The 22490-nt window shown below is 37.4% G+C and overlaps 1 protein-coding gene across 1 annotated transcript in view; it reads left to right on the plus strand.

Annotated features, from left to right (window-relative positions):
• The first annotated feature begins 14475 nt into the window (after positions 1-14475).
• The window catches only part of Pex5l (peroxisomal biogenesis factor 5 like), a 233552-nt gene continuing 225537 nt past the window's right edge, over positions 14476-22490 (plus strand). Inside the window, exon 1 of the mRNA XM_042669817.1 lies at positions 14476-14549. Within this exon, the coding sequence (XP_042525751.1) occupies positions 14529-14549 (21 nt within the window). The 5' untranslated portion in view covers positions 14476-14528. The remainder of the gene's footprint in view (positions 14550-22490) is intronic.

The raw sequence follows: 22490 nt of genomic DNA on the forward strand, positions 1-22490 counted from the left end.
AAAGCCATTGGCCAATATGTGCACAAATGGAACAAAACAATGTGTAAATTACTCCGAAATGGTCATGGGAAAGTTAAAAACAATCATCTGGTAAAAAGGAAACATGTCAATACGTTCTACAGTCTCAAGAAAAGGGGTATAATAGCCAAAAGGACTTCCTCATAACCAAGTTAAGGTGATAGAGTTCTTCCATTATGATAGAAGGAGAAAAGAATGGGGGACTGTAGGATTACAGAAGTCCATGTCTCTCTATTGTAGTCTTGACAACATTAGACCATAGTCAGATTGGTTTCTTAAAGGTGTTATAAATAAAATATATCTATCTTAAAATTAAATGCCCTTGTCACTTAGTTATTGAGTCCTATCTTTTGCCTCATAATGACATGCAAACACATAAAAATGGCAAGAATACTTGATACACAAAAGAGAAAGAGAAATTCTTGCTAGTTGGTTTTCACAACTTTTTTCTCAGAATCTGTGCCATACATGGCAAGTTTTAACCATGATAACTTTATGTTAGCTGGGCGCTGGTGGGTCACGCCTGTAATCCTAGCTACTCAGGAGGCTGAGATCTGATGATCACGGTTCAAAGCCAACCCTGGGCAGGAAAGACCATGAGACTCCAATCTCCAATAAACCACTAGAAAACCAGAAGTAGAGTGGTAGAGCACTCGCCTTGAGCTGAACTTTATGTTAAAAAAAAGTTCTTCTGTAAAACAAATTATGGTTCAACTTCCCCTCCCACTGAAATTAGTGAAGTCATTTTCTTTTGTTTAACTGGCAAAACTTCAAAGTAAATTGTATTTTACAAAATATGAAAAATATGAAGTAGAACTCAATATAAACTCATGGAAGACAGTAACAAAACTCTGGGAGTATTCAATTCTAGGATGAAAATTAAATCTCCCCCACCCCCACCCCATCTCCCACCAAACACAGCATCTCTCATTATCTTCAGTATCTGAATACAGCAAGTTTTCAGTTAACAAGAGCCTGTATTTCATTAGTCAAAATAGAAAAATAAAATAAAATGTTCTTATCCTATCAAAACTTCAGATATCAGTAAAACACTCTTTAACACCAATGTAATGAGACATCAAGAAGTTCTGCATAACAAAAGCATTTAAAACAACAATTACGTAGTTATTAAACTCCTCTAATGAGCTCATTTCTATGCATGTTTGCATGAGTACAAATAGAGCTTGCACATTAACAAATAAAAATTACATCTTCTTTCTACACCACAGGAAATAGGTACTATAATGCAAATAATAAACTAACAAATCAGAAAATAAAAATAACATGAGAATTAAACCTGGACTTGTAGACTTCCTTAAGGTGCCTTGCAAAAGAAGGCTCTGGTAGATTTAATGTACAAACTCTCATGGAATGTGTAGGCAATGATAGAAATATTGGGTATGTTCTGAGTTCCATAAGGAATGGGCTTAGGCTAACACATCCTCTGTCAGAGCCAATCAAAGTACGTGTATGCATGTACAAGAAAATGACATGATGGAAATGCAAATCAAAACAACATTGAGATTCTACCTCACCTCAGTTAGAATGGCTATAGCATTGTTGGTGGGAGTGTAAACTTGTTCAACCACTTTGGAAAGTAGTATGGAGGTTCCTCAAAAGACTCCACATAGAGCTCCACTATGACCCAGCAATCTCACTTCTGGGCATTGACTCAGATGATCCCAAACAAGACCATACTAAAACTACCAACACAACTATGTTTATTGAAACATTATATACCACAGCTAAGATATAGAACCAACCCAAATGTCCATCAGTAGATGAATAGATCAAGAAAATGTGGTATATCTACACAATTGAAGTCTATGCCTCCATCAGAAAGAATGACATTGTCCCATTTGTTAGGAAATGGAAAGACTTGGAAAAAATTATATGAAGTGAAGTAAGCCAAGCCCAAAGAAACATAGGTCCCATGGTTTCCCTTATTTGCAATAACTAGTATATGTCTGGGACAAGTAGAAAAGGTCAAAAGCTATATACATATGATCATATAAGATGATGTTAAGTGAAATGAAGCCCAAGATAGGGACACAAGAGGTTTTATCTTTCTTGCTGTAGTTTTTAATGTACTTATAATGTACTATGTGATTTTTTTTGTTTCTTTGTATGTTCTTCCCTCATGAGATAACCACTGTTCTCACTGTATTTGATTCTGGTGCCCTGAGTCTTGTATATACATTTTTCTAAATTGGGGAGGGGAAGGGAAATAAAATGCTGAAATAAGGATACAGCTTGATTGACCCATTGTAACAATGGGTACAAGACACTATGTTGAAAATGAACTTTACAACTTCGCAGGGGGGCAGGGGAGGTAGGGGGGAGAGAGGAATTGAGGAGGTGGGGAGGGAAGGGATGGTAGGGGAAAAACAAAGGAGGGGGTAACAATGCTTGATAGGAAATGGGTGACTCATTACCTTACTCATGTAACTGTAGCCCCTCTGTACAGTATCTTCACAATAAAAATATACATAATAAAAAAGAACATGACATGATAAAACCTCTTTGCCATATACAATGTAATATGCAACAAAATTAATTAATTAAAACACACACAAAAGAAGTTTTCCTAGCAGGTATGTACAATTTCCCAATATTTTCTTACATTACTATTTAAATAATGAATTTACATAGTAAAAAATCAATTAATTTTTTGTGATTACAATGGATATTTATAGAGTCAGAACAAAACATATGTTATGCATATATGTTCATTCACATACATCTCATACATATATAAACATACACATATATATAATGTTATACACATAATAAAAATCACTTTTTCCACTCATATTCCACTAACATGTTTCATGCCATTAACTTCTATATCATTTTTCAATCATAAATAATATTCTGGTATGTCAAAATTAACAAATGCCCATTTTCCAAATATTGTTTATTTTAATTGTTTTCAATTTTCCATTATATAAATGTTTCCTGCAAATCTTCATGAAAATTTGTAATTATTTAAAAATTCTTTATGAATAGAAGTACAAAATTGCTGGGGGGCAGAGATTTAGGAATCATGGCTCCAGACCAATCCAGACATGAAAGTGAGACTCTGTGTCAAAAATGATTGAATTCATTGTAGAATGACTGTTCGTCCAGTGATGCAGAGGAAGCTGAAGTAGGAGGCCCATGGCCCAGGACTGCCCAGCATGGAGTGAGATCCTATCTCCAATAAAATGAATACAAAAAAAGAATGACTCAAGTGATGTCTAGCAAGCATAAGGTCCTGAATTCAACCCACAATACTACAAAAGAAAAGATATAAAAAGTCACTAGCTTAAAACATTTCTTGAGAACTTGATTCATATTAACAAAAAATCCTTTATAAAAATTGTACTAATAAAAATACCCACTAAAAGGTTCATTTCATGTATTCATTGTCATACTTATATAACTGTAACCTTGACAATAAAGAAAAAAACCTTTTAGCTAAAAAAAAGGCACATGAAATTTAGGTAGAATATGAGTAAATAATTCTTGGGAGAAAAAATATAACCATCATTGGAACTGACATTGAGATATGATACCTTTTAGTTCTTCAGGAGTTCTGACCTAGTCTGTCTGGGATTTATAAAGTATGATAGAATATTACTCCAGAACATTGATCTTAGAAACAGAGAGACATAGACTATGATTCCAGCTTTTCAAATCATTGAGACATATTTCTTAGATTTTTTTGTGGTTCCGTTTTTCTGGTAAAATGAGAACAATAGAAATACCTTCCCTGTGTAATTTCTATGAGGGTTCACTGAAAGATTGTCAATTGTCTACTGTATTATTATCATATAGTAAAAGATCAATAACTGTTAAAAGTGTTCATTTCAAAGACTTCCCCAAAATTTTTAAAAAAATTCTTGACAACTTGGCCACAATGATGCGCCTATGTTTAACCATTTTTCATCACAATTTTTGCTTATTTTTTATTTATTGATTGTATTTAGTGATATATATAATTCTTATTAATTTTCTATGTATGTGTTTCTCGTGTTCCTATTAGACTATTTTTCAAATATTATTCACAAAAGTTTGTGTATTGAGTATAATTACCCACTGTCAGTCATTTATATCATGAATTTTTTTTCAGTGGGAAGGATTCAAAGCTTATGGTACATTCCCATTTATCCAACTGAATTCATCCCCAATGGAATATTTGCTGGTATTCAATAAGACCATTTCCTTTACAGCGGAGACTATCTCTAGTTTCTTCCCATCCCACTTCAAAAGATTCTCTTCTTTATGTTGTATTAGAGAATCATATCTTCAATACTTCCTACACTTCTCTCAATTTTAAGAGGGCTCTGGAAGGCCAGTTCCTACACAACTCTCCCAGAGGTTCTCAAGGCCTGGAAAATTCAGACCTTCTGAGCTCAGCAAAGTGAGGTCCTTTATAACATGTCCTAGCCTTGTTCTTTATCTGTAAATTGACACACACAATCCAGATTTCTAGTATCCCTTTCAGCTCTGCCTCTGATATAAATAATAGTTTATGTACATGGTAATATCTTTTCCCTAAAAAGGATTAAAATATTTATTGGTTTTAAATGCTGAATTCCTTATTTTACAAAATGGATAAAATTAAACATTGTCCATTCTTGCATATTTACTTACTGAAAATGGGCTGGGTCATTTTGGAAAACTGAAGATATATCATTAAAGTTTATGATCCAAATATTATTCGAAGTATGCCAGACACTGTGCACAGTGGGGTGTAAGAACCAGGTCTGCACATTGTTCTTACATGGGGACAGACCTCCCAGAAAAAGAGGGAAATTTGTAAATAAACAAATATGATACTGATGACAAGTGCTGCAATCCCTAACAAGCCATGCATAATAACAAAAGCTTCACAGTGCAGCTGACACTTGACGAAGGCTAGATGCAAACATATGGATTGACTAGCATGAATGGAGAAGAAGGAAGGGAGAGAGTTCCAACCAAGTGCAGGGAACATAAGGCATAAGAGCATGAAGGTGTCACCCAGTATGGCAGTCAGGAACTATAATCAGCTGAACCATCCTGGGTTATTCCTGCAGATACATGGAAAATAAGCCTGGGGAAATATAGTAAGGATTCCAGAAAGAATGTGTATTCTATTTTTATTACACATTAACATATATGTATATTTATGTATATGTTCTTACACATGTATATGTATATAAATATATGTGTGTGTTTGAAAGCAATTCATACCCATTTTTAATATTGGTCCTCATCATATTATAGAGAATAGATTAGAATACAGAAAGGAGGCTTTTACAAATATCCTAGGAGAAGATATAATAGAATCTAAGGTACTATCATCATCTATTACCATAATACACAATATTCTAACGAATTGTTTTTGTGGAATTAAACAACCATCTACCATAGCTTCAATACAGCAAGATTATTTTGCTTTTCAAGACATAATTTTTTTTTTTTCAGTTGTGGGGTGCTGGGATTGGGCGCTGTCCTTGCTCTCTTCAGCTCAAGGCGAGCACTCTACTGCTTGTGCCACAACACCACTCCAGTTTTCTAGTGGTTTATTGGAGGTAAGAGTCTCACGGACTTTCCTGCCCAGGCTGGCTTTGAACCACAATCCTCAGATCTCAGCCTCCTGAGTAGCTAGATTACAGGCGTGAGCCACTAGTGCCCAGCTTTCAAAGCATAATTTTTTCAGGAATTTGCCCATATACATTATTTAGCACATCAAAACCTATTTCTTTCAAAAGTAGCCTTAACTTCTCATATTTACCCATGTCTGTTGAACAGTAGTGAGGTTGAGACACTATAATCTTAAAAAAAAAAAAAAAAGTAAAGCTTTTGGTTCTATATTTCTGAAATGCATTTCTTACAAACTTTTACCCAGCTAGCTTTCCCTAAGCCTAACTATTCATCTATTGCATTTCCCCATTGGGGTAGTAATTCATCACATTTTTTTTCAGATATCAGCATTTTGTGGCACAGGCTGAATTTTGTCAATGTTAGTATACTTGGAGTTAATTATAACCCCAAATTCCTTTACTCAAGCATGAACAGAATTTTATTTTACCTCAAGAATAAGGCACGTAAAAGTCATTCTTCTTCACTTCGAAAAGCACAGGGTATTACACCAGAGCTATATGCTTTTTATTCCAGCCATAACATTGTGTGATCCTATATAAAATCAAGGCTAATATTATTAATATTTATTTGAAAAAATGACATCTGAATTTAATCTTCAGGGTAAATTATTTTATCTTCAGAATTTTCACACTGTTCCAAGCACTTCAAAAACAATTTATATTTTTCAATAATTGTGAGAATTTTCTACATGCAAGATATAAGCTATTTTAAGGTAAAAGAATAAAATTAGATTCTTGTCTCCATCTGCTTCATCTAAGAAGGAATAAAACAGCATAGCAGTAATTAAGCAAAGGAAAAGCTATTAGGAGACTTTCCTCTTATAAAGGAGTTCCCAGTAAGGGGGAAGTGCTTAACTGAAGGGCCAAAAGACCCTTCATAAAGAAAATGGAATTTGAAACCCAATGTGAAAAAAATAGAAATAAATTTCTTCATTCAAAAGGAATAGAGTGTTCCAAAGAGTAGAGAAAACGTGTATAACTTGGGCTGGCTTTGGGTAATCTTAGAAATGTAGAGTGATTGCAAAAGTTAGGAAATATGAAGAACTGGAAAAAGACAGGAGTCAGTTAGTGGAAGACCATTATATTCATAAGTATGAATTGAATATCACAGCCCAGTCAAAAAAGAGAGCATCCTAGCTGCAGTCACTGAAAGGTTACTTGAAACTTGCTTACTTGTGCCTAATGGCACCCTTCAGTACATGGCTTAAATATTGTCCCCTGAAGCCTCCCTGCAGTATAGTTTCTTACTGTTTGAAATGCAAGACACTGGCCACTGCAAACTTCCATCATTAGAAAGCCTAGTCCAAGCAATTAAATTGGATGGAAAACAGCCTAAATCCATTTGCCCTAGTTGACTCAACTTGCATTATATCTTTATACCTCATACTTGAAAGTCTGGTGGTAAAATACTTCACAGAAATGATCCAGCATAGGAAAGAGACTCAAGCAAAGAGGCTTTGTGGAAAGAAGCTGTATGCCACCACAATAGTATGCATTTCTGTTCAGCAAACCAAGGGTCCATGAGTAAGAGCCAGGATCTAGGGAAGCATGATGAAAGGGGTGACCTCAATCGAGATACATAGCACTAATAAACTGATTTGTTGAATGATGACTTCTTTGTACAACTACTTAAAGATGATAAAAATATAATTTAAAAAAAAGTATGACCTAAAGTTTTTATATGGTTTATCAGGAAGCATTGAAGGTTTATAAAATGGCTAGATTGTTTGAACTGAATAGATATGGTTATATGAACTGCATGGAGTTGATTAATAGTGGCCTCTATGAAAGTAATCTGGCTGCAGTTTAGGTTTAACTAGGAGAGAGATGAAAAGGATAAAACTCACTTTGAGATTGTTAAGAGGTTTATGGAATAGGTGCTAGGTTAACAGTGGTAAGGTCAGGAAGGAGAAATCATAAACAGAAGATTTTTTGTAAGTATTTTCTCACCAAGACTAAGAAAGTACACTGAATATTAAAAGCAGCATTGGATTGCTGAAGGAACACTGCCATAAAGAATAAACAAATGCTAATTATTTGAGCATAATTTTTAAATTGGCCAAAGAGGAGCAACAACTCAAGACATCTAGCCTCTTCATTTGGGAGAAAATTGCCCCCATGTCCTAGTCACCAGTCTACAGACAGCTCATCTGTAACTTCCCAGAGAATGTGGTATCTGCTGTGTGGGTTCCTAACTTCTTTCTAGAGCTGGTGTCCAGAACATCAACTAGACCCTATTCATTGTGTCAAAGAGACAAAAAGGGCAAATGGGCAAATATTAGCATAATGTACCTACCTTGAATACAATAAAACCAATTAGTCATTTTAATTTGGGTCTACAGTTTTTGTGACTTTTGTTCCCTCCTATACTGTCTTCTAGAAGCCATGTTTGAACTGTAAAGATTATAGAGTAGTTGAATCACCAAAAGTCTATTATCTCTGATTTTTTTAAAGTCCACAAGAACACTATCTTCAGCCTTATAGCTCAGCTCTTCCAAAAATTTAATAAGTTCTGAGTTTTCAAGACCCATTTAATCTGCAGGAAGATTCACTTACCAATAAGAAAACCTTTAAGCAATATAGAAAAGATTCTACTGGTACTTCTCAATTCTTTATTTATTCTTACATATTTTTATTGTCCTCCAATAGTTGTACAAAGGAGTTGCCATTCAACAAAGCAGTTTATGAGTACAATGCGTCTTGATCAATGCTATCCCTTTCAACTCTCACTCATCCCTCCAAACCTACCCTGTCCCTCATTTTTCTAAATTTTGTAGGATATGCATTGAATTGTTGACTGCTTTCTCCCTGCCTTCTTTCTTCCTTGTCTACCTCCCTTCCCTTGATCCCCCTACAACCCTTTCTGGTCCCAGTTTCCTGGTGTTTATTTTGCTGACCTATGATTTAATACTTCAAATTTCATTACAGTGACTCAAACTGCAGTAACATTAGTACATTCCTTTCTTTAAGGGAGCTGGGGGGCTAGGAAGGTGGCTTAGTGGTAGAGTGCTTGCCTTGCATGCCTGAGGCCCTGGGTTCAATTCCTCAGAACCACATAAGCAGAAAAAAGTTGGAAGCAGAGCTGTGGCTCAAGTGGTAGAACACTAGCCTTGAGCTGTATTGCTGAGAGACAGCACCCAGGCCCAGAGTTGAGACCTCACAGCCAACCAAAAACAAGGGGGGCTGGATGTGCTGTGATGCTATGGCCAATCCACTATAATGCTATGATGGTATGGCCAGTCACTCAACATACATTGTGATTATTTTATAAATAGGTATCAACGTGCATTGTGCTTTTCTCCTGTTATAGATGGATATTGCTCATGTGCTATCATTGAAAAAAGAGTCACATTTACCATATATTTACTCAAATAAACTGGCTGAGTCATAATGCTGCTCAAATGTTTTGGTGCATACAAGGCACCTGGGAATCTTTTTGAAATGTACATTACAATTCAGTAAGTCAGGATTGGAGCCACATTTCTAACAAGCTCCTCAGGGATACCCATACGACTGAGCCTCAGACCACACTTCAAGTAACAAGGGTCTTGAATTTAATTTTAAAAAGTAATTCTTCTTTCCACAGTACGCATGTAGATATTCTTATTCTAGACCTGGAATCTGGTATAAAACCATGTCCATTTTCAATTGCAAAAATAGATCAAAGGAATGAGATTTGATTACCTTTATTTTCCTCAGAACAGTGCATGTGTTAATGAGTCTCTCCTGTGATTAACTTCACTATCAGTCCAGCAACCTTGAGCCATGCAAGTGAGAGGTCATATTGCTTCTTATAGTGGCCTTGCTGCCAGAGAGATGTGTACTTATGTGTAGGTATGGTTCAGAAGTTGCATTAGTAACCCCGCTTTCCACAGTACCACAGGTAGATATTCTTATGCTAGATTTAATTCTTGGAGTTTGTTACATATTACAAAATCATGATCAAAGTTGTTTTTACATGATTCTAATCATTAATATGAAAACTGAAAAATTCTGATAAAACAAGGCAGATGTTTGGCAGAATTATTTCCATTTTTATTAAACTATTTCAGAACAGCAAAGCAGATCCACAGCTGTTGCCAGTCGCCTTTGTTTCAGAAACACTCTTCTCACTTTGGTATCTGGTTAGCTTGCTTCCTTTCAGTTTACCATAATTCCTTGAGCAGAACAAAGATTACACAGAGTTGGATTTTTTTGTTGTTTGTTTGACTATTACAGCAGTCAGAAAAAAATTGTATGTTTTTCCTCTGAAAATTTCTTAAAACAACCTTTTTGCAAAAAAGTTCCATATCTATGTATATGTACACACACACACACACACACACACACACACACACACACACACACACACACACACATTTCAGCTTTATTGTTTAGGAGCCATAAAACTTCTTAGGGTTCACTGAGACACAGTTTGTACCTACCAGTTTTCCACTGATATACCTACTTGAATTTGACATTTTTCTTTTGGATCAAAACACTAAATTATTTGAGCTAATTGCTAGAGTTGCTTGAATTTTTTTGACCTAGCTAAAAAAGATATATAAATTGCCAAGTGATTCAGTGAATCAGTACTCTCTCAAGATACTAATTCTTTTTTTTTTTTTTTTGGTCCGGTCGTGGGGCCTGAACTCTGGGCCTGGGCGCTGTCCCTCAGCTCTTCAGCTCAAGGCTAGTGCTCTACCACTTGAGCCATAGCACCACTTCTGGCTTTTTTCTTTTTGCTTATGTGGTGCTGAGGAATCAAACCCAGGGCCTCATGCATGCAAGGCAAGCACTCTACCACTGAGCCACCTTCCCAGCCCCACTAATTCTTTTTTTTCTTTTACTTATAATCAATTTATTGTAGAAAATTTACAAAATAATAAAAGTCAAAGAAAATGAAGGTATCAGTAATTCTACCATTCAGAAATAACTCTTATCAGTATTATGGCATTTTAGTGTATCTTATAGCAACTTTTTTAAAAGGCACATGTATAATGGTATTTTTTTAACTTTACAAAATTGAAATTATTTGGGCCATTTGGGCTGCTTTTAAGCACAGCATATCAAGATACTAATTCTTGACCTGATAATCAACCAAGCAAATTTGCCCACACAATTCATATTTGTAGGCTTTGAATGACATATTTGCATCACAGAAAAGATTAAAGTTAATGCCAAGAAGAAAGCATTTAGACAGAGATTCTGGAGTAAGATAAATCACAAATTTTCTGCAGAAATTTAAAAATATTTTTTAAGTCTAGACAGATCTATCTTTCTGATCTGATAAACTATCTTCCTGTTAGAAAGCTAGAATGTAAGGTTCTATAGTACTTTGATAACACTTTTGCATATGAAGTTCTCAATAAATATAAATGAACTCAATTAAATAAGGGGTTATTAGACTGAAGCAGCTCTAACATCCTGAGCTTTTGTGTAGGCAACTTCAGCTCAGTGTATACAGTCACATTCTAAGAACACGAAATTTAAGCTTAACCAATCAGAAACCCACCAGCAAGCTCCAGGGTGGACTTTCCATTGGAATAATCCAAAAAAGGACTATTTCACAATCATTTTTTTTATCTGCTTTCACATTGCCTTTACAAAATCTTTCTTTTAAACTGCTCAACTGCTTCTGATAGAGCCCCCAACTGTCCAATTCATGAATAAGTGGTTGCTAAAACAAAAGAAACAAAAATCCTCTTTAATTTTAATGTACCTCAGTTTATCTTTTAACTGAATGAACAAATAGATCAATAAGGAGAGGACTGCCTTCGCAGAGGCACTGCTTATTTCGGAAATTTTGTGAATATAGATTTAAAGAGTGCTAGATGGGGTGAGATTGATTGAGATACATTTATACAGGTGTGGAAATGTCAAATGGCTCTCCTTGTTCAACTAATTGTATGCTAATAAAAACAACAACAAAAAGATACCCCAAGTTCTGTCTTCAACTCTAAGTAGTTGCTGTGCAAGTTCAATGATTTTATGGTCGTTGGCTTTTGGAATCTGCCATGTGTACAATATTAAACAAACATTTGGTCTCACTTTGAATTTACAGATTTCTAGCACTTTCAAATCAAAATGCAATTCCCCAAGGTTTTTACAGCAATATGTTAGTAATTTGTAATAACTAGCCCCCTTTTAAAATTTGTCGTACTTGAGGTTTCAGGAAATCAATCCTCATCATTTCTGTACAAAATGCTGAAACAAGGACACAGGATGACCCATTGCAACAATGATACTCACCAGTCACTATCTGGGAGGAGGGATTATGGAAGGTAAGGGAGGGAAGGATAGTAGGAAAAATAAAGTAGGGGGTAATAATACTCGACAAGAAATGTACCTCACCAATTACCTTACCAATGTAACTGTAACCTCTCTGTACAGCATATTTACAATAAAATAAAATAAAAAAGAAAACATATTTACACATTCATATATAGGGAGATATTTGCCTTTGAACTGAGAAAAATAAAAGTAGTACACATACTCCAATGAGCAATGAAATAGTAAAATGCTACTAGAACCCCTACCTGTGAGCTTATGGTACAGAATTAAGACACAAAGAAGCTGAAGTCCAAAGTAGCAATATTAAACTAAGGATAACTACTAGTGGGATTTTGTGGTGGGATGGGGGGTCTTGAACTCAGGGCCTGGGTGCATAGCCAATTTGTGCTTATGGCTAGCACTTTAACACTTTGAGCCATAGCTCCACGTCTGGTTTTTGAGTAGTTAATTGGAGACAGGAGTCTCGTGGGGACTTTTCTGCTCAGGCTGGCTTTAAACTGCAATCTTCAGCTCTCAGCCTCCTGAGTAGCAGAGATCGATTGCAGGCATGCGCTACTGGTGCCCTGCATACTGGTGGGATCTTATAGGAACCCATGCTTCCAAGTCTTGCTCTTTTGGTATTTATTAGGTTGATTGCTTCAAGGCATTAATTCATTGAATTAGATTAATCATTCATTTGGCTCATTTTCCATTGGTCTGTGCATAGTTACATAGTTTTTTTCTTTTGTCTTTTTATTTTTTTTTTTAAAGGGTATTCAGAGTCTGGCGAATCACTACCCAACATAAAAGCTAAAATGATCTTGATGCAGGTAGTTTACTTGTGTAATCTTAGCTACCCAGAAAGCAGAGATAGAGAGAATTGTGGTTGGAGGCTAGCCCAGGGAAGGCCTTATCTGAAAAATAACCGAAAAACAAAAGGGATTGGAGTTGGGCTCAAGTGGTAGAGCCCTTGCTGCTAAGCTTAGAATCCTAAATTCAAACCCTAACAAAGGAAAGAAAGGCTAGAAGGAAGCAAACTACATTATGCCATGATTAACGTATGGGGGAGGAGGTACCACACATGTTGTGTAATTGGAATTTTTTTAACCACAGTGTACACAAATATTCCAGCTCTTTTAGTGCATTCAGTGTTAGACTACAGGACACTTGTATCTTTTCAATGTAAACCATAGTTAAATGTACCTGTACATTACAACCATTTTTGTTCCACAATCATGTGTTAGGTGCCTACTGTGTGCCAGGAGGTACCCTGCTGTGTTGGGATACAAGAGTGGCAAACAGATTCATCGTTTTATTCTCTGCTCCTCCAAATCCCTGCCTTGAAAACATTGCATAAAAGAGAAGGAATATGCCAGGCGCTGGTGGCTCATGCCTGTAATCCTAGCTACTCAGAAGGCTGAGGTCTGAGGATCATGGTTCAAAGCCAGCCAGGCAGGAAAGTCCATGAGACTCATCTCCAATTAACCCCCAGAAAACCGGAAGTGGTTCTATGGATCAAGAGGTAGAGTGCTAGTCTTGAGCTGAGCGACAGCGCTTAGGTCTAGAGTTCAAGCCCCATGACCAAAAAAAAAGAAAAAAAAAAAAGGAATAAATAGGCAAATATGGAAAAAACACAGGAATTTGGAGATTTTTAAGTGAGGAAGAGAAAACATATGCCAGGACCCGAGGGTGGGAGTTGTCATTTTAACCAGAACGCTCAGTTTTACTAGCGGGGTGGACCTGCGGGAGGTGGTGTGGTGTGGTGCGGCGGGAGGCCCGAGGTAGGGGGGTCCCCAGAAGATGATAGGCAGGTTACGCAAAGAGCTGAATCAGAACGGAATAAACTCTTCCAAAGCTTCCCGGCTTAGCCCATTGTCAGCTTAGCCCGCACAAATGTTCCCTGAGAGACGTTTAAAGCCTGTGCTCCCGCTTCTCTTCCCACTGGCCATCCGAGGCATCGGAATCGCCACCGCACCTGAGCGACACACAGCGGCGGGACCCACGCCCCTGGGCATTTGGCTCGGCTGCTGCGCGCAGGGCCGTCCCGCGCCCCCGCCCCCGCACGCGCGCACGAGAGCGCGCGCCGCCCGGAGCCGCCCTCGGGCCGCACCCGGAACGCGGGCGGGCACGCGGCGGGCACGCGGCCCGGAGGGCGGCGCGCGCCCCGCTCGGCAGCTGCGGCGGCGGCGGCGCGGCGGCGGCTGGTGTGGGTGCTCACGTCAGGGCCGGGAGGAGGAGAGGGTTCTCAGACACGAGCGATAGAGACAGAGGGAGGGAGAGAGACATGAGGCGGCCTGGCCCGGAGCGAGAAAGAGTTGGGCTGGGAAGGAGAGAGTTTTAGAGCCGCCAGCCGGGCAGGGCAGGACGCGCGCCGGGAGTGCGGGCCCACCGTCTCCTCCGGGCTCTCCCGTCCGCCTTCAGCACCGGAGTGGAGAACAGTTCCCGGCAGCCCGCGGGCCGCGCCGCCCGGGGTCCGCCCGCCCCCGCCGGGTACCTGGAGCCTTCGGGGGGGGCCCCGGGACACCCTCGGGTGCCCGAGCGCGGCGCCCTCTCCCCTCTCCCGTGCGCTAGAAGAGGGGAAACGCACCGGGCGGCCCCCGGGATCCCTGAAGAAGCGCGGGCAGAATGTACCAGGGACACATGCAGGTAAGACGTCTCCGTGGAGCTGGAAAGAAAGACGGGGCTGATGGTCTAATAGCTAGCGGGTCACCAAGTTAGTTACTGTGGTTATGTACTGCCTCCCATACAACTCAACAAGTGAAGTGCAACGTGACCATGACATGTCTGTCCGGTGAAAGGAGACGGGTGACGGGGTAGGGTGGGGAAGAAAGAACTTCAACCCGGGAAGTTTGCATTCGGTGCTGGCCTGGAGCCTGTTCCTTTAAGCAGGACCAGGGAATCCAGACCGAGGAAAGCCTGGAGAAGACCGCGTTTCCATTGTAATCCTATTGATGCATCTCCGGCGTGTATGTCAACTGAAGGGCAAACAATCATGGGAGAAGCAGAGCTTCTTCCTTTATCCATTTAAGCAGATTCCTGATAGGATATTTTGCCGGGGTTTTTTTGCCTCATTTTTTGAAAGTATTTTTTTTAAGTGTTTGCCCTCTTCAGACGATGAGACATTTTTACCTGTACCAATAGCCATTGGTTGATTGGGGAGGATGGATTTCAAACCTAGGTCCTAAAGGCGCTTATGTTTTTCAGGGAGGTGTTTCTGCTTGTTATTATTGAGTTACTCCCCAGAGATACAAGCACTCTACTCTCTTGGGCCAGATTACTTTAACCTTGACTCTAGTTCTCATTCACCCAGTTTGTTTTTCCTCATAAAGGCAGATATATGCTCTGGGAGAAAAAAAACAGCTCCCGAAAGTATAACTGAGCTCGTATCTCTTTCCGTTTTTCCTCCAAAGCTTCAGACATATGGTTTGATGTTTGGGCTCCCATTCCATCCCGAAGATGGTCCAGCGCAATCGTCATGCCGTGACTTCGCTCTAATGTATAGCATGTGGATAAGGCTTTTAGCAGTTAGAGATAGGTAACTATGTGGTTGAATTCGCGACTTAATGCTAGCCACTATTAAATTTCCAGGTCTTGGGGAAATACTTTTGAACTGTCATTCACTTTATAGGAAGCACAGTATCGTGTCATATTACTAAGTTTTGTAAGAATTCTGTCTGGATCAGCACTGCCAGAATTCCAAAAGCATCCCCATATTTACTGACATCATTCTATTTTGAAAATTGTTAATGGGATTATAATACATTTAAGGCACAATAATTAGTAAATTTTTAAGTATATAATAAATGTAGCCTACACGTTTCTTACCATGTTAAGTGGAAATTTTGGTTTCAAAAAAGCTCCAAATGTTTCCTACAGAAAGTAACGAAAGGCTTGTTACTTTAGTTTTAAACTTCAATTTTACCGAAGAATGCTGCCTAAAATTTTATTGTCAACTTATTTTAAACAATTTCTTTATAAGGAAAAAACAACAAAGTTTTAGTCAATAGTTATTCTCAGAAAATTGCTCATTTACACAAAATTTATAGTTGACAACCTAAAACAATTATAAAAAACTTTCCACAATGTTTTGCTTATTTTATTTTTAAAAGATGTTATTGTAAATGTACAACTGATGAAACAATTTGATAGATTCATGAACCCCAAACTCAGTTTTCTGACTATTTCAAGGAAGGATTTGTTTTTTTACTTGGTAGTACAATGTCTGAGGGTTTTATTTCAGTTTGACAGAACAGACAAAATCTAAGGCTCTGCATATGCTTCCAACTTAATATTTTTTGTTTGTGTACTGCTTAGCAGAATAGAAGTCAAATATATGATGTCTTATGGTAAAACTCACAAATCTTTTCTCCAAAGCCTAACTTGAAGACATTACTAAAGACTGTAGTCAATATAGTTAGCAAAATTCCAGAATACAACACACCTACCCACTTTGCCATTGAACATTAATGCTGAACTTAAAGCTGTGAAGGATTCAATGCGGATATTTAATAATTATTGAGTGATCAATGGGAAATATCTTGAGCTTCCCCAAAACAGCTATTGCAGCCTGATAATGCTATACTTCTTTATTTATATTTTAAAACTTCAAATATCTTCCCCAAATAATTTTATTTAACTTACAGACAAAACTGTCATTGTGTTAATACATTGGTATCATATAAAGAATTGCTACTTATCAAAAATACCATCATCCTGTGTATACCTGACTGTGATCACATAGACCAGAAAAAAACATGCCCAGACATTTCAAAATACTTGTGATTAAAATCTGAACATATATTTGGTAAAGTGGACGAGGCACGAACAGATTTACTAAAATTTCTGCCAACTTTGCAGTTATTTTTAAATGGCGTTTCTTGGCTGATACCTTAAAACAAGGGTGAAACAAATGTTTACAATCATTTGCTACACTTTCTAATTCTTCTCTTTTCTGTATCCAAGATAGTTTAAAATAAAGGACTTCATAAGTAAACAATCTGGCATAGGGCACAGGTGTACACATGAAGCTTTAAAAATAGTCTAATTTAAAAACTCCTGTGGTGTCTTTGTTTTTAAATTTTTATGGTTTTGCAAGTAAGATCTACTTTATTCTGACACTTCCAGTGAATTCATCTACCTTATAGTGGAATCTCAGTTCACTTTTGAAGCCACAAACTTCTAAAAAGCACTTTTTTGTTTTAATAGTCCATTAGAAGATAAAATTAATTATCTGTTATAGGCAGATAGAACATAGAGTGCTAGTTTTCATAGTATGTCCTAAGTATATTCCTTAGACACAGGGCCCTGGAGTTGTATTGATTTCCATATGCCTCAATGATTATTCCCAAGGGGAATTAATCACCCCAGAAATGTAAACAAAGGTGGTTTTCTTGGTGTCTGTTTTAGGTTTGCTTTTATGTCTCTTTTTGATTGAATATAGTTCAACACTAGTTTATCTACCAGATAGGGAAAACCATTTCCTTTCTCTGAATTCTTAATCAAACTTATTTATTTAAGGGATAGTAAAAATATAGAACATATAAATTTTGAACTATGATTTTTTTTAAATTCTCTTATTTTTACAAAAAGAAAGTAGTTTCAGAAGTCAATTAAAATGTAATGAGAACTAATCTTTATCATAAGCATTCAAAATAGATTGAATGTATCTGGAAAATCAATTTATACCCTATAGCTTCATAACACATAAATATTTAAATGATAAAAATATAAGATTATTAACAACTATCCATTTTATTTGTCATTCCCCAAAGAAATTTGTGTTTGTCTTTATGTTTACTTTGGAATTATTTGAAACTGTTGTTACTTAAAATTTTTGCCAAACAGAACAGTTTGGATAATACAAATTATGCTAATAAATTAGATGAATCACCAAGAATTCATTAAGTTTACCCAAAACAGTATGCATAGTAAGTCAATACAGTGTAGGCTGTTGAATATTGTTTTCAACATTCTTGTCATTTGTGTGTGTGTGCGTGTATGTGTGTGTCAGTACTGGGGCTTGAACTCAAGAGCCTGGGCACTATTTCATAGCTTTTTCTGCTCAAGGATAACACTCTGCCACTTGAGCCACAGCTCAAGATTATTGGTGATAAGAGTCTCATGGATTTTCTTCCTAGGTTGGCTTCAAAACATGATTCACAAATCCCATCCTCCTAGGTAGGTAGTTGGCTACATTGCTGTCATTCTTGAGAACCTCAGAAAATGTAAAGCTGACATTTATCCTTGGTATTTTTTAACTTTTTTCCCCATATGCCACCCTTTTCTGTACTTTGTTATTGCTTTAATAACTCTTTGCTAAGACATGAACTGCTAACCAAGATATAAATGATAGCATTATCCCCTCACACTTCACACAGTGATATTTGCAGTTTCAGAGAAGACTCTGAGTTCCTTTGGTTTGGGGGCCGGGAGTGATGTCTTAAGGATGTCTTCATGAGTCTTTGCACTAGTAAAAATGGGCACTCATAAAATGGATTTATTTTCTGAAATATTAACTCTTTTGAGGGAAATTCATGAACAGTTATTCTGAAATGTTCAAATTTGTGGCAAAAGCCCTTACAAGATTCTAAAGTGAAAAAAACCCACAAATAACCAGAAAAATGTTAAGAATCTTGAATAAATAAATGAAAGGATGAATCAAAAAAGATTCTATATATGGGTATGGGTGTCATGTTGAGCCTTTAATAAATCAACATTCTAATAATTCTGGTATAATGTTGTAGGGTTTTTGATGAACCTGAAATTCTCACTCCCTAATGGTGTCCAAAACTTAACTTAGGTACTTGGAATTAGAAACATGCAATGGGATTTGTAGATTTAATTTATGGTTTATAAATATTCTTTTTTGTTTGAAAGTTAAAAAAATTCAAAGCCGGGCACTGAGCACCAGTGGTTCATGCCTGTAATCCTAGCTTCACAAGAGGCTGAGATCTGAGGATCATAGTTCAAAGCCAGATAGGGCAGGAAAGTCCATGAGACTTTTATCTCCAATTAACCACCAGAAAATCAGAAGTGGCTCTGTGACTCAAGTGGTAGAGCACTTGCTTTGAGCTGAAGAGCTGAGGGACAGTGCCCAGGCCCAAAGTTCAATCCCCAGGACCAACAATAACAACAACAAAAAAATCAAGCAGAGCAAGGAATGTGGCTTAGTGGTAGAGTGCTTGTCTAGCAAGCATGAGGCCCTGAGTTCGATTCCTTGGCACCACATAAACAATAAATAAAACTAATAAAATATAAGGAAAAATAACCATTAGAATTTTAAAATTCAAGCATATAGATGTTTTGACCATAAAACACTTTTTTTTTTTAAAGAAAGAAAAGGTTAAAACAGAACTTAAGAATTTGTTAATTTTAAATCCTGATTCTCTAGTGTTGCCACTGCCACACCATGCAGTCACAACATCTGGCAGGCTGCCTTGTTTGTTGCTGGTCCCCCTCTTTCTCTTTCTTATTGATAGCACATGTTTCCAACATTGGCATAAGCTAAGAGCTGTTTAATGGTTTTATGTTTTGGAATTAACTTGCTGGTATGTTTACAGAATAACAAGTGTGCATTTCCTGCACTGAATGTGAATATAAATACCAGGCTAGTATTTCTTTATTAAGAGATTCAAGTCTGAAAATGAATTCCAGGAAGCTAGAACATGTGTTGTCATAGGAGGAGGGGGAGAAATCAAGTGAAGAGTATAACAAAGGGAGAGAGGAAGAATAGGGCAAATGCAGTCACACATTCAGTGTACATACATGAAAATGGAATTAGGTAAATTGAAGGGATGCGTGGGATTAAGAGAGGTGGGGGAGAATGAAGAAAGGTATTCATTGTTTACAATTCATTGTACGGAGAGAGAGAGAGAAAAAGAAGAAAGGGGGGAGGAGAGAGAGAGAGAGAGAGAGAGAGAGAGAGAGAGAGAGAGAGAGAGAGAGAGAGAGCGATCCAAGTCTACATCTGAATATTTGAAGCGTCTAAAAGCTGATGCAACATCAATGGTTTGACAGAGAAATTTTTTGTAATTTTGAGTTTGCAAAAGACAAAATCAACTTTTGCTACAGCATGTAACTCATGAACTGGAGACCAGAATGCTACAAACAGGGATTATTATTACCCTTCCTTCACTGACTATCCCTTTATGACCACATCTGCTTCTACCCCTCCCCACCATGCTGCATCCTTTAACAAGGATTCAAAGGAGATTTCCTTTCCAGCTTGTTAAGAAAGATGATGGAAACTATATATCATATTTCCATAATATATAAAATATAAAACAGATGATGGTTAATATCTTAGCAGCTAAATATCTCAAGGTATATTAAAACAGGCAGGCAATGTTGGCTTATAATGTCATTTTTGAGTAATCCTTATTAGGAACCAATATACAGCTTCCATTTAAATTGCATTAGATAAATAATATCTTATTCCCTGTGACATTTCACTAAATAGAACATCTTGATGGATTGTTTTTTAAACAATTGCTGTTAGAAATTGCAGAGATGAAAAGTCATGAGCTCATTTAGATACGAAGGGGTTGTTTCTCCACTGTTCCATTCAAGAGAAACATGCAGAACACTGCCAGCAGTTCTGCAGCAGAGGAAACAAGAGCAAGTGACAAGAATTTGCCTTGCAGGTTTATACTCCAAACCCCTGCTCATGTGCAGGTAGTTCTGGGAGCCCAGACAAACTCTGCAATTGAGACTTACTGTAGCAGCACTTCTTTTTTTCTCACTGAAAGAATGCCATATGGTGATCTATGAATCATGGAGATTCCAAGACAGAATTGGTGCTGTTTTGATGCCAGACATCTACCTAGGGAGTTGCAAAATTCCCACTTCCATACATCCTCTTAAAATCATGAGGTTCCAGGGAAGTCATGGTTCAAAAGAATTGTGCTGATTCTACCTGATTCATGTAACTGTAACCCCTCTGTTTATCAACTATACAAATACAATAAAATAATAATATAAAAATAATAAGGTTCTTAAAGCAACTAGTATATAAGAGGAATATTATAACCTTGCCATGTGATTAATGATTAAAGAACCCTGAGGGTGTTTGCCTTGGAAACTACAGACTCGGGGAGACTATTGATGACTCTGTAAGTATTTGATGGGCTTGTTATACAATAAACAGGTAGAATTGTTCTTACAGGCATAAGAGTTAAAACTGACATCAAGATGAGGTAAAGAGTTTCTTCAAGACAGTGACAATAATACACAATTTGGCAAGATGCCTTGTTAATGACAGAGGTCTAAGGGAAAGGGAGCGGATGGCTGGGCAGAGCACAATGTCCCTGTGCAAGCATAGGCTCCTGTTACAGACCAGTTTTCCTCATGGAAGAAATCCAGTGAAAAGCTTCGGGAGAGAAAGACTATACTACACAATATGTGAATTTGTTTGTGATAATCTATGCGACTACACACACACATACACACACAAATGTATACTGAATGAAGAAATTTTACTTGAGAAGCATAATCTACAGACAAACCCAACTTTTCCTGGGGAAATATTCCCTGGTTACCTGGCAATATATAGGTGGCTATCAAACAAAGCCTTGCCAGTGTCATCTTGCAGTGTGAACAGACACAGTTAGCAGTCAGGAAATATGAAACCTCCTTAGGGAAGGGAAGAGTTAAAACTAAAGTGCCCATGAAGAAATAGCACAGCTACAACTACCAAACGTCCCTACACCTTCTTTCTTATGGTAAATGGTAACATGAATGGTGGGCCTGCATGATGACCTCTGATACTGAGAAATGAAACATTAGCTCTAGTAGGTGACCTTGTGCACAGGAAATATCTGAGCTCACAAGAAATGCAGAATCTCAGATCTCACTGTAGATTCACTCAATCAGAAACTAAATTTGTTCAAGGTACCAACTGATTTATATGCACATTAACATTTGAGAAGCACTGATCTGAAAACCTACGTGGAGGACAGAGCTACATCAATTGAACTCATACCTTAGCAAAAAACTTAATTTGTGGGTAACTTTCTGACTTCACAGAGGAATGATGAAATTTCTGAAAGTCCTCTGCTGGCAGGAGCAACTATCACAGTTGTATGTGAGTAAAGATCATTATACTGATACCATATCCGTTCTATTAAAACAGTAACAGCCAGCCAATAAGCTGGATAAATGAACAATAAACTTATTGCACTCCACCTAAATAAATATTCATCTAGTTAGAGAACTATTATGTCTCCATTCCCTTGAATCTTTTCAAGATAAGCAGGCTATTTTCCTGTTTCTTGTAATGGCATTTTTTTACTGGCTCTCTGGAAGTATGGTAGTCCACACAAGGAACACTGCCAAAGATATGACCAATGCCAAGCACTGTAAAATTGTTTATCTCCTGGGAAAGACACAGACAGCCTGAAAGTGCTTTAGTCTCTTTATGCTAAATTCTCCTGACATTTCTATTCTTTGAATCACTTGGGAACTACTTTACTAGTTTTTTGTTTTGAAAGATAATCTTGAATTCAGACGTTTTGATGGGATATTCTAGGCTAACAATTTCAGGTCATAGAATCCTTAGGGAGAAGAATTTCCATAAAAGCTCTAGACTAT

The sequence above is a fragment of the Dipodomys spectabilis genome, unplaced genomic scaffold, assembly GCF_019054845.1.
Source record: "Dipodomys spectabilis isolate Male_0828 unplaced genomic scaffold, ASM1905484v1 ptg000506l, whole genome shotgun sequence".
In the NCBI taxonomy this organism is placed as follows: domain Eukaryota; kingdom Metazoa; phylum Chordata; class Mammalia; order Rodentia; family Heteromyidae; genus Dipodomys; species Dipodomys spectabilis.